At 40.2% G+C, this 13,930-nt stretch overlaps 1 protein-coding gene across 1 annotated transcript in view; it reads left to right on the top strand.

The window, feature by feature from the left end:
* cttnbp2 (cortactin binding protein 2) overlaps nucleotides 1–13,930 on the top strand; it is an 88,681-nt gene that overhangs the window by 62,292 nt on the left and 12,459 nt on the right. Inside the window, 6 exon segments of the mRNA XM_054620239.1 lie at nucleotides 39–138; nucleotides 2,395–2,548; nucleotides 4,632–4,832; nucleotides 6,299–6,416; nucleotides 7,469–7,759; nucleotides 11,147–11,242. Of these exon segments, the coding sequence (XP_054476214.1) occupies nucleotides 39–138; nucleotides 2,395–2,548; nucleotides 4,632–4,832; nucleotides 6,299–6,416; nucleotides 7,469–7,759; nucleotides 11,147–11,242 (960 nt within the window).

The following is a 13,930-nucleotide window of genomic DNA, read 5'->3' as shown; positions in this document are numbered from 1 at the left end:
AGAAGTGTTTAACATGATCGTGTTTCTGTCTCTGTCAGAATGTGTGAAGCTGCTGCTGTCATCGGGAACGCCTGCTGACGTCTCGGACGAAAACGGATTCACACCTTTACATTTTGCTGCCGCCCACGGCCACAGCAGGTGAGCTCATAGTCGTTATCGTCCTCCGTCCTGACACCTGACAACACACAAACACTTCACAGGGGTTTTATTACCTGCTGTTACTTCCTGTCATTCATTAGAGCAATGGTAGCAGAGGTCTAGTTAAAAGATATAATATTTTCCTAGCAAAAGTCTTCATAATCAATGTTCTTATGCATCCTGGAAAACCGTTTTCCAGTCATGGAGAATGAGAGAAAACTACTGAAAACTGAACCTGGAGGAATCTGACAACTTTACGTAATGCACATTATTTTTATATGACGTTTATGGCATCTACATGTAAGTAAAGAGTGGTCATTGACACATTAAGAAAATAATGCAGTATGTATTATAATCTCATTTAAAGAAGTGCATTTTAGTTAAAAAGTGTTCAGTGACACTTTATTTTCATCTATCTTTGAAGGGCAAGTGCATCTCAGTTCAGTGCGTTCACTGCTGCGTGACTATATGCAAATCAAATACCTTTTAAAGTAGTTTTTATACATCATATTATGGTTTAAATGGTAGTTTATGGTCGAGAGTATTTTAAAAAGGCTTTGCGTCGGGCTGAGCAATGTTTTTGAAGAAGCTAAGCAATCCTCCCTTTAATTCTGCTGTATGTGTATAAATATGTAGTTCACCACAGCTTTAAGGTGCTGGAAAAGCTTGACTTTGCACCCTAAAAATGCTTGACTTTGGAAATGGCGACAGCATATGAGTGGCCTTGTGTAGCCTGTCACTCTGATACCTGTGGGTTGACTGTCTTTCCGTTGGCCTTTGAAATGACAGTAAACTTTATCTATTCTGATATCATCCCGGTGTTTTCAATCGATGACTCATGGCACATATTTTTCCTGCGGGACGAGCACAGCTGATCACCTCCCGTGTGTGAAATACGACCGGTAACCATGCATGTCTACTGGGTACAGTCACCACACCAGTATCAACTGGGTGGCTTTGTGGAACACAGTAAAGACGGTGAAGCTTTACGGGGTCTGATTTCCCACCACAGTTCACTCCAAACTGCACAGCTGTCGTTAATGTTTGCAGTTTGATTTCTGATTATCTTCCAGCTCTCACTAATAATCATCAACAACATCTCCTCTTATGTTACACACACAGTTCTGATCGCACCTTATTGATCCTGAAGCATGTGTGGGATTGAAGCGTACAGCAGGAAGAAGTGTGTGTGTTTGTGCGTGTGCCAAAAACACGATGCCCAGGACCAGCTGGGGAATGTGCAGTGTTGTAATATCTGATCACAGTGTTATTTATAGAGTGGGGATATCCAACAGGCATGCTGACAGACACACACACACACACACACACACACACACACACACACACACACACACACACACACACACACACACACACACACACACACACACACACACACACAGTCGTGTCTTCATGACTTTTGGGGACATCGCATTGACTTACATACATATCCTGGAGACTTATCACTTATCTTAACCTTAAACTAAGTCTTTGCCCTAAAATATAACGGTGTATGTTATATGGACGTCCATTTGTTCCCATTTTGTCCAAACAACTGATATATGTCTCCACAAGACGGGTAAAGCACGGCCACTCACACAGAGTTTGTTTCATTGTTTTTTTTTTCGGTGGTCGTGACTCAGTGGTCGTTTTAGCAGACAGGCTCAGTGTGTCTCGGTTTGTGCTGACTGGAGGGTTGTTGGATGTCTTTCATTGTCTCTGAACAGATAGATATATAGATGGATGGAGAGATGGCGAATATGGTTGTATATTGGAATATCGGAATTTGTGTTTTCAAGCCTCACCTTTTAATTTATTTTTCCTTTTTATGCCAAATCAATATTTCAGAATGATGTAAACCGGATAACAACACCGTATATGAGTTGATATTCCCTGAAAATGAACTGGGAACTATTATAATAATAATGTCATAATACAAAACAGAATGTCAATATACTTGAAAACACGTCCGATAAAACATATTTTTTCTGCTATTTAAAACATTTCTGTTTCTGCTGCATGAACACTGACATATATTTATCATTGTTTTGTCTTCATCTTGCCTTTGAACATAAAGCCTTTACCCAAATGTTTACCGTGCCCTACAATCATAAGTCATTGTCAAAAAAGATATAATGGCCCAAAAGTTGCAGGCTTATTTATCCACAGACTTTAGGAGTTATGGTCGTACAGTATGTCTATATTTAAATGCATATTGGTAGACGTGTTTGTAACGTTGCCCTCTCCCCCCTCCAGCTGTGTGGAGGTGCTGCTGTCTGCTGGAGCTGCTGTGGACTCGGCGGCGGCGGAGGGGGGGCAGACCTCCCTCCTCCTGGCCTGCGAGGCGGGGGGGCTGAACTGCGTCCGCATCCTGCTGAGCGCCGGAGCCGATCGCTCACGAACCACCACGGTAAGTAGATTTTGAGCTATGGCTCAAATGTGTTTTTTTGGTACAAATAGTCCCAAGTGAGTTTAAAAGTACAGTGTGTTGCATTTTGGGGGATCTCTTGGTAGAATTGGAATATGATGTTATTAGGTAAGTTTTCTTTAATCACCTTAAAATAAGAATTGTTGTGTCCTTCTTACCTAAAAATGATATATGTTATATCGACATGCGTCTATGAACGGACCAACCAAACACTGGCGTTCTTGCATTTGCCGCTAGAGTTCTCGTTCACGCTTTGGGAGAAACTTAATTTGGTTGCGGCTAGATGTCGCCAAATCTTACACACTAGACTTTTAAAGTTATAAAACTTACGCTTAAACTTTAGAGCCTCAATCAGATAAAGATGTGTATTTTGTTTAAATGCCCAGAGGCGACATGTTTAAAAGTGTGTTTGATTTTGTCCCAAATATTATAGACTGAAAAATGTGTAAACAATTACGCCGATTATCTGATCGTTGTAATGTAGCTTTGCAATAAAATGTTATGGATGTTTGTGCCATTTTATCAACTGTTCCCTGCTCCAGACATAACTAATTAACTCACTAATTTACCCTTTTTAGTGTTCATTATTTCTATAATTTAAATCCATTTTCATAATCTCTGCTCTGAGCAAATACTAGGTTAAAAAAAAAAATCCACTAAATGTGATTCTTCCACATTAGTTCCCTGGCGTTTCTCACATTTCGCCACTCTTCATTATTTCACACAGGTATTCCTTTTGGTGGTTCGTTTTTCTGATTGGTGCGAGCTAATTGATGTACTAGCTTTCTTGGGTCTCCATGGTAACTCTTGGGCCCTGTTAGTTGCCGTGGTAGCATGCAACGAGACCCTATATTTAGTTACTGTACCTGCTTTTGTTCTGCATTTAGCCCGGCTTCCCTGCAGAGCCAGAGGAGCCGCCGGCGTCTCTGTAGCATATCTGACCTCTTCAGCACGGTGGTATTTTTAGAACCCGGAAAATGTTGGCCGGTGTGAGTTGGGTCAAACGTAACGATTTAACACGGAGCAGGAGATCTGATCTGAGTGAAGAGAAAACAGTCAGAATGTGAAGTTCAGCTGATTTGCATTTCCTACCATTTTTCCGATGATCATCGTCTTCTTGTAGCAGAAAACACAACTTTTGTAAGAGTTTAGGCTTAAAATGCATTCGGAATTAAGCCTAAAATAAGTTGTTCTTGTCAAGGGTTTTGGGACATTTTTCAAGGAAATGTTTCAATACGAACTATCAAACATTTAAACTTTTATATTTACCATTATTTGTGCTTGAATATGTAGGACCTGAAACAATAAGTTAATTTATTAACGGCAACCATTCTGATCGATTAATCATTTCATTTAAGTATTGTGCAAAAGTGCCTAAAATTCACTGGTTTGTGCTTTTAAAATAAGTTTACTGGCTGATTTTCTTCGTGTCTTACTACGGTAAATTGAACGTTTTCAGATCATATAAAAATATTTAAATGTGTCAGTTTGTACTGTACTGTTTTTCACTATTGAAATGTATGAAATATGTGACTTTTTATAGACGACTATTCGTTGTTCATTTCAGAAAGATTTTGGCACACTGATCCATGATGTAAATAAACATTAGCTGCCGCTGTGACATTAGTGGACAGTTCCCAACCTCTACTGACTTTATTATTATTGAATTATTATATTATAGTGTGACCTTCATCCCAGAGAGGCAGCAGAAGAAGCTAAATCACATCAGTTCTAGGAAAGAGATGTCTGGTTGTTCTGTGTACTCAATCTTTGATGATCAAAAGCGTCTCAGGTGCTCTCAGAAAAACAAGGAAGGGCAAAAAACCTTTATTTTAGTATATAAATCATTAAAACAGCCAACATGTTAACACCACAGTAGGTCTTCATCAGGACATTTAACAATACTTTTACTATATATTTACCAGATCCTGGTTTGCCTTTCTGTTCATCACATTAGTTCTTCTTTCCACAAACGTTAGAAAAAGATTCTCTCATTTGAAATCAATGAACTTCAGTCAAACGTTTCCTCTTAAGTAACGCATGAATCACCTTTACCTCTCTGCAGGACGGCTGCACGGCTCTCCACGCGGCCGTGCGCTCCGGCCACGTGGACACGCTGCGTCTCCTCCTCTGCCACCCGACTCGGGGCAACCCCACCGTGACCTCTGACCTCCCCGCCACACTGACGCTGCCCGCCGCCCTGCTGAACCAGGCCAACAGCGACGGCTGGACGGCTGCACACATGGCTGCTGCCCTGGGCCTCAAGGTGAGAGGGAGCCGCCAAGAAGAATGTGACTACGATGAATTAAGTGACAACGTTTTAATGTCAAAATGTTTTTTACTACAGTGCTGTACTGTGAGCTTTTCAGCCTCTTTTAGCTCATTGTTTTGACCTAATTTACTGGTTTAAACTGTGATAATCCAACTGTATAAACTAAAAAGGCAGCCTGAATATTGGCCTTACATTCAGATGACATAACTCTAAATGAATGCTAATGTTTCTTTGTGGCTGCTGGATGTGTAAACAATTGCTTTGAAAGTGATAAAATATCAGGGCAGTGTATTGTCACGATGATAACAATACCTTAAAAAATATTGATTTACAAATATGTTATACGACGGGAAAAAAAGCACACAATATTGACGACATAAATATGTTTTATTTAAAAGATAAATAGGCTTATTTTCACAAGGTGTATGAATGCTCCCTCTGATTTTTTTCTTGTACATTTTAAAAGTCAAACCCATCAATCTGGTGCACTTTGAGAGGAAAATTAAGAGTCAAGATCTATGAACTTTGTGCTCTAGTAAACATTTTATCATGGTGATCGATGACACGGTAAAAAAAGTCACACCCAAAAAGCGTGGTCAACGAGAATGGGTCCATGGTTCAGGTTCAGATGGGTTGCCAACAGACACAACCACAGACCGTATGATTTATGGTCGTAGTCTCCAGAACGCCGCCTATACGTTTCTGAAGAGATGTTGTGAGGCTCAAAGTGGGTGTAGCCGGATGTCGCCATTTTGGCAGCGAAGACACAGCCACAACTCTAACAATGTTCAAAGAAGGAGCGGGTAACGCAGCAGAGCGGACAGCTAGCGACCCGAAAGGACACCCACCTGTCATTTAAAGCAGCCACGCCCTCAATTAGGCCTAACTTTAAGCTTTAATATAATTTAAACAGATTCGATTTATAAAAATTCAACTCTGTGCAGTTTTCATGAACATGTATTTTAGCTATAGACACCAAAACTACTGTTTACCAGGCTGTAAACATGTTTATTTCTGCTGTAAATATGGGCATTTTAACATGGAGGTCTATGGGGATTGACTCAATTTTGGAGCCTCAAGTGGCCATGTGAGGAACTGCAGTCTATAATCTTCCAGCCATCGGTCTCCACGGCGGCAGGATAACGGGACAGCTGACCTTGATGGCTGCAACGTCCCGCCCTGATCAGACAAACGCAGGAGACTCCAGACTAGACTTCACCGAGAGTCTGACATGAATATAAATGATGATCACAACTCATCGATCTGTGCTTCCACTATCCACAAGAGCTGCTGTTCTGCTGTACTGTCCACATGTTCACTCACAAAAACAGCTTTTTGGTCTTGTTTTGTGATCATAATCTGTGTGTGTGTGTGTGTGTGTGTGTGTGTGTGTGTGTGTGTGTGTGTGTGTGTGTGTGTGTGTGTGTGTGTGTGTGTGTGTGGTGTGTGTGTGTGTGTAGGAGTGTCTGGAGGTGCTGTGCAGCCACAGTGAACAGGACATCGAGAGGAGAGACAAGTGTAATCGCACGATTCATGACGTGGCCACTGATGACTGCAAAGATCTACTGGAAAACCTCCGTGAGTGTGTGTGTGTGTCTTATTTGATTATTTGGGCTATAATTCTTATTTTTGACTCTATACTTTAAGCCAACGTTGCTGATTTGGGAACATGACGATGTTGACATGTCACATATGACACATGTCCAGCCGTTTTTAAAGATTTAATGCAGGAAAATTTACACATTATACATTTTAAAGAAGGTTTACAAGCAGTAAAGGAATATATATTGTATAGGGCTAGAAATCAATATCACTATTTATTAATATATCAATGTTTACTGATTGTTCATTTAAACATTTATTCTGAATATTGGCTTGTACCAGCCACAACAAGGCTGTTTAACATGTAGGCTTCCTTTAAGAGGATGCTTTCTAAATTTAACGTTGCTTTTTTTGAGTATCTTTACAAAATATGCGGTGTTATATTACATTTAATATCATGTAATACATATTCAGGCACTAAAAACCTATTTTAATCCTTTTGCCCGTCACTCGATCGGCCCCAGACTGTTAAGTTTAAACCCGCTCAACCCTGAGCAGTTTTCCCACAGTGACCTCGTTTTTCACTGCAATATTTATTTCCTGCCCCTCTATGAAAACAACACAATCCTGGCTAGAAGTAGATAGAACTCAAAATGTATTTGGTGCAGTATAACACAGTTAAAATGACATAAATCATGAAAAATCGCAAGTTGAATTTCTTTGATAATATATTTTACAAAAATTGGAAAACAATGGAATCTACAAATCCAACATTTTTGCAACTGTCCACAAGTGTAACCAATATTAAGCTAATGCTTTGTTTGGGACAACATTTTAAAACAGACATGTAGGAAATGAAATATGACAATTTGAAGCTTTGATTTTGTTGCGTTCTCTGACGGAAGTGTTTGTCACACATGATGTGTTCAAGGACCTTTGGAAAGATGAAAACCTGACAATAATGACCTTTCAGCTTCTGGCTACGATGAACTTGAATCTTTTTCCTTTATTTATGAAAGCATGCTTTTCAATCCCACTGGTGTGTCTTGGTGTTCACTGTTCCCTCCACCCTCTCCGTTCTCCTCCAGACCTGTACCGGGTCCTGGTGCGTCTCCAGTGCTCAGGTGGAGGAGGAGCGGGGTCCATGTGTCCCGTGGAGGCGCTAGAGGAGGAGGCCAACGGCGTCACCAGCAGCCAGTCGGTGCTGGGCCGAGTGTCCATCGACCGGTCGACGCGTTGGTGCAAGCTGGCCTCCGCCCTCGGCCACGCCTTCACCTCCTACCTCCACACCGTCTGTGGGGAGTCTCAGACGGCCGGGGAGGAGGCGCAGCGCCCGCCGCTCGGCCTCAGCTCCGCCAGTATCGCCTCCATCCTTATAGGTGAGTTTTTATACACCCGCCCCCTTCATATAACTCCTCCTCTCTCCTCTACATCCTTCCTTTCATCATACCTTCCCCTCCCTTCTTCTCTACCTCCTTCCCTCCTCATCTCTCCTTTCCTTCCACCTCGAGTGATTGTGTTTGTTCGGCTTACGTTCACAGCTTCACAGACTTCGTACTGTTTTTTCTTCTTCTTTTGAACCGATGAATAATTAACGTGTTGGAACATGTGGGGAGTGCATGTGTTGCTTCTGTGTCTGGTTTTCTGGTGATCAAATGTCATCAGTGTGTGTGTGTGTGTGTGGTTTGGTGAGGCTGGTTTAGAGGGTTAGAGTTACGTGTGTGTGTGTGTCTGTGTGTGTGTGTGTGTGTGTGTGTGTGTGTGTGTGTGTGTGTGTGTGTGTGTGTGTGTGTGTGTGTGTGTGTGTGTGTGTGTGTGTGTGTGTGTGTGTGTGTGTGTGTGTGTGTGTGTGCGTGTGTGTGTGTTTTAGTTCCAGACTGACGAGGAAATCGATGTGCTCGGCCTCAAACTGAGAAAACTCCTTTTTTCTCTCTGCCTCTTCTGTTTGTCTGTCGTTACACCTCTGTATCACTGTCTTTTCAACACAACATGGAACAAGACTGGTTTGTTTGTGTGTGTTTTTGGGGGATGATGATGATGATGAAATAAAGCAGAAGCAGAGGAAGGATGCATAATGGATGAGATGGGAGGTAGGGAGGGAGGAGGGGAGGGGGGAGATGCCAATTTAGAAGAAAAATGTCCGTCTTCTCTGTCAAACTGCAGACATCCAGACACTCTTTGGTGTCTTTGTGTCTCATTTGACTCGACTCGTCTGCATATTTATCTCATTTCCCTCTACGTGGGTGAAAACGTTTGACGCCTGATGTTTGGTTGCAGCCTTTATGAGAACGTTACGACTTCTGACACGTTTCAACTAGAGCTCAACCCCTCTCGTCATTTAATAAATCAGTCGATCTGTCAGAAAATCAAGCAACAGTTTTGATATATAGCTTTGTTTCTTTTATATTTCTTGTTAAGATTCTAAACAGGAATGTTCTGACCAGGAAAGCAGCATCACAGAAAACTTACTTGTTGATTAATTGACTAGTAAATCAATTTTGAATCAAAGTCACAAGCAAAAATGCAAAAATGTTCCTTTGAATAAGCAATAATTAGTCCTTTAATCTATAAATCAGTATGAAATTAATCTGCAACTGTTGTGGTAATCAATAAATCATTTGAGATGTTCCTTTCAAGCAGAAATTCAAAACATTTAATGGTTCGAGGTTTTTAAATGTGAGACCGTGTTGCCTTTTAGTGTCCTGTTTTCACATATCAAACAATTAATAAGTAAAACAATCAGCAGATTAATCAATAATAAAATAATACTCATTAGTTGTAGCTCTGCTTTGCTGGTTTCCATCTTTTCAAATGTGAGTATTTACTGGTTTTCTATGATACATTTTTCAATATTTTATAGACTGAAGGATCAATTGAGTATTGATTAAACAGTTTAATCGATAATTGTAATAATCTTTGCAACCTTAGTTCCTACAGAGCTGGTTCCAGTGGGAATACAACCAGCAACCTCTGCTCCTCCTGCTGCATGTTTCTTTTGTCCCTCACAGAACAGCAGGATTAGTTCTTGGTAGAAAGAGAAGTAAAATGTAGTTTAAAGTCCATTTTTCATAAAGTTGGAGGTTCATTAGTGAGAAAAAAACCTCAACATTTCTTCCTTAACAGTTTCTCTTGGGGATAAAACAAAAAAAGGTTTTCAGCACAACTGCAGACTTCTGCAAAAGCTGGACTGAATGTCACCTCAGGGGAACTAAAAGCCTGATTCTGGAAGGTTTATGAGTTTACTGTGGAGAGCTGCTGGTTGGAGTCATTTAGCCTTTTCTTTTGTTACTGTCCACAGAACAAAGCAAGAAAAAGCTTTATGCTCTACAGTATGTGGTGACTTTCTTATTGTAACATTTTAAATTTAGTTAGTGACGCCCCTCAGAGCCATTAGATATACTTTAAGATATATAAAATCTATAAAGTCTGAAGTGTGTCACAGAGGAGCAAAGAAACCAGAAGATATTCACATTTAAGAAGCTGAATTAATATATTTTTGACTTTGTCTTTTCTAAAAAGAATGTACTCAAACAATTGTTAAAATTGTGGATTATTTAAATATTTGACAAATTATTGGATAATCTTTGCAGCTCTCTTTCTGATCTATTGGGACCTGCGAGCAATAGAAATGAAAAGACAACCTGAGTTGTTGAATTCATTTTTATTAATATTTGGTTTTGGGGTCGTCTGTCCGTCCGTTCCATTCTGGAGAACACCTGGAGGGAATTTCTTCAAATTTTGGCACAAATTTCCACCTGGACTTAAAAGATGTACTGACAAGATTTTGGTGGTCAAAGGTCACTGTGACCTCACAACACATTTTCTTTCCATAGCTAATAATTAATCTTCTAATTATGACAATTTCACACAAATATATAAAAGGCTAAAATGATGAAGTGATGACATTTTGGACCGGCAAGGCGGTAATTGTAGTTTTTTTCCATGCCTCCACCGTTCATCTCAGTAAGACATTGAAACTGGCTTTGTTGTTGTTGTTGTTGTTGTTGTTGTTGTTGTTGTTGTTGTTGTGGGGCGAAAGCAGGGGCTGTTTTCTAAACATGATGCATTCAAGCTCTTGTGGTAACGTAGAAAATATAAGAAGCTGCCTATAGGATTTGATTGCAGGAATGTAACAGTAAAGATAGGACTTCTAGTAGGAGGAAACAGTTTACACACACACACACACACACACACACACACACACACACACACACACACACACACACACACACACACACACACACACACACACACACAGCTTCAATCTTATGGTTTTCTGGATTCTCTAGTTTCATACTGGTTTCGGTTTTCTGTTCTACGGTTTTTGCTCTTAGAAAAAAGAATACCTGCTCAACGCTCCCAAAAAAGACATTTTAATTGCTAAAACTCCTCTTGTGATGCATCATCCTGAACATGTGATGTGCATTTACTGTAATTAGCCCCAGTGAGAGAAGCAGTCCTACCGTTTCTCCTGCCTCTTACATCAGAGAAGGAAAAGGAGAATATCCTGTTTATGTATGTTACACCTCTATAAATACACAAAATAACATTCTGTGCTTTGGGGATAAATGCGGATGTGACATCAAAAAAAGCCTTTATGCTACGAGACATGCAGATAAATGATACATTGTAGTGCATATAACTTATGCATGTACCATATTTTATTCAAAACTAAACCTCTTGTGTATTTCTTGTTTGTTATCATATGTTTGTTTAACAAACCTGTGTACAGTTTGTGTGATTACGTCTCTGCTCTTGTCTTCCAGGAGACACCGAGTGGTTACCCGATCAGGAGCTGCCTTTATCCCCCTGGGACCTGGTCCGAAAGCCTCTCAGCCAGAGCATCACCCTCCGCCTCAAAGGTACAAACATGGCAACCCAGAGTCTGTTGTTCTGTTGTTCAACCAGAATCAGAGCGTCTGTCGCTGTTTGGTGGATGAAAGGGCCTCACAAATGGGTTTGGATGCAGCGTGGGCAGCGATGTACCAGGATCTGAGTCACACCGACGGGGAGGAACATTTAGGCCAGGACATTTATCAAGAATAGATATTTAGACTAATTAATAATCAGCCTACATCTGAATCAATAAACGATTGTAATGAGTCTAATTCATTGACATAGAGCAGGTCTGGCAGGTCATGGTCTACATTTGTTCATTAACACATAGAAACAAAAACAAGAAAAAATACAGTTTAAAACATTTAAACATTTAGAAGTAAAAGTTCTGCATGTACAGTTTATAAATGTATGTTTTTTTTAACAAACATGATAAAATAGATCCATGGTTCAGATGAAGAACATGCAAAAAACACGGTTGTGCTGCTCTTCAAGTACATAGAAAACGTAAAGATGGATGGTTGTGTTGCCACATGTTTTATATTTTCATGGCCGCGACAGGATGCACAAGGAAAATGGGTTGGATTAAAAAGAAGTGATAATCAATATTTAAAAAATCTTCTTTTATTGCAACCATAAATCACAAAAGAGGGTGGAGCTAAGTACAATCGAACGCTTTTCGGCTACCAAAAATGTAACAACTAAAAAACACACAGTGAAAGTGTTAAAGATGTAAGAAGAAAACATAGACAACTTCCAGACCGGACAAAGCCTTGGTAGCAACCTGTCAATCACAAGGTAGCCCCGCCCTAAAGCATCCCCTGCTTTATGGTCTGTTTGACTCTAAATGGAGCATCATTTACTAAATGAACATCATGCTGTATTGAAGAAGACTTGAAACTAGAGATTGAGACCATAAACTCATGTTTACAATGTTTACTGAGGGAATAAATCAAGAGAGAAGTAGAGTCATTTTCTCATAGACTTCTATACAACCAGAGGAGTCGCCCCCTGATGGACAGCAGAGAGAATGCAGCTTTAAAACACTTCTACATTGCATTCTCTTTTTACCAAAGGTTGCCGTCGGCTATGTCCACTTCTCATATACAGTTTATGGTGGATTTAAGAGTTATTGATTCTATAACTTGACTTACAAACAACCTGCAGAGCAGCTCTTTTTCATGGATGTAGCCAGGTTGGCAGCTACGTATAAAGATACCTTCCCAATTCTAAATCTGTCCTTGGACAATTGTTTCTCCAACCAGGGGAGAACTTTTAATCTGTAAAGAATTATCTGTAACATGATATGAAGGAGTTCAGTCATATCTGTGAAGGAATGTTGGAGCAAGCAGAATCCAAATAAAAATAACCTTTTGTTCAACACCATTTTCAAAGACACGACCGGGACCATTAAAGATCTGGACCTGGAACCAGAACGGCTCCTCAGACACCACCATTAATGATTATAGATGAGTCACAGTGGCCGACCGGCACGCTCCACAGATATTGGAATAATCTTTCTTACTGTCTGCTGCTGCTGCTGCTTTGTGTAGTTTATTTCTCGTCTCAGTGAGTCAGGAGGAAAAAGACAGAACAAAAGTCTGGCACCGTGAAGACCCGGCTGAGCAGCAGCCAAACTCTCCCTTCACTCGTTCATCCAATCCATTTTCCCCTTTTTTCTGCCTCTCTCTGCGTCTTTCTTCGTCTCTGCCTTCGTTATTCTGCTCGTCTTTCGGCAGTTGTTGAAGTCCGTATCGACCTGTCCGTCCGTCCGTCACGGTGATGGGATTCAGCCAGAAAACATCCCAACACTTCAGTTTTCAACCTCTACTTTTTCCTCCATCTCACAATCGTTCACAAGAACAAAATCTGTAACAACTGTGACTTATTCATCAAATGTTTATTGAAATTTGATTAGAAGTTACAGACTAGTTATCCCCACGCTTCTATTTCCCTCCATAAATGCATGTCAACTCTCCAGATACGCACTTCCCTCTGACTACTAGTCAATCTTATCAAAATGTAATGCTTATGTTTTATTTTACAGGTCTTTAATGTCCTCGTTTTCTGGAAGGAACTCACTTATTTGTGGAGGAAATGGAGACAGAAATCTAAAACAGTTATACGAGTTGAGAAAAGTTTTCTCATGAGAACAACCTCCTTTAAACCCGAGTAGACATCAACGTATCATTGCAAACTTTATCCCCCATATACTTTGAAATCGTATACCTACAAATTCAATGCTTTTCCGTGTTCAGCCGACCTGCTGTGCACTCTTTAGATTATGACGGCAATTTATTGTAATTGACTCGCGTTTATGAATACCGTCTCCATTTTCCCTCTAATTAGTCGTAAATTGCGGTAAATGGTTCTTTTCAGGTGACATCCAGGTGACGTGGTCGCCTCAGTTTTTTCTTAAATTACCCAGAAAGGAACTAAGAAAGAGAAGTTTTCAATGATCAGTTGGGTTAAATCAAGGTTCTTCTCACGTGAAATCTTGTCTTAAATTAACTTTCTCAGAATTCTGTCTCCATTTTCTCCACAACTGGCAAAAAATAAAAAGAGCAAGTTCCTTCCAGAAAACTAGAAAATTACAGACCTTTAGAATAAAACTTTGATTTGAGAACCACCAAATTTCTGGCGAGACAGAATAAGAAATAAATGGAATAAAGCAATGTGGACGAATTACACCATCTGGAATGGAGGAAATTATA

The sequence above is a fragment of the Anoplopoma fimbria genome, chromosome 19 (assembly GCF_027596085.1).
Source record: "Anoplopoma fimbria isolate UVic2021 breed Golden Eagle Sablefish chromosome 19, Afim_UVic_2022, whole genome shotgun sequence".
Taxonomy (NCBI): domain Eukaryota; kingdom Metazoa; phylum Chordata; class Actinopteri; order Perciformes; family Anoplopomatidae; genus Anoplopoma; species Anoplopoma fimbria.
Note: the sequence above shows the minus strand (reverse complement) of the source record. Positions and strands in the feature narration are given on the sequence as shown.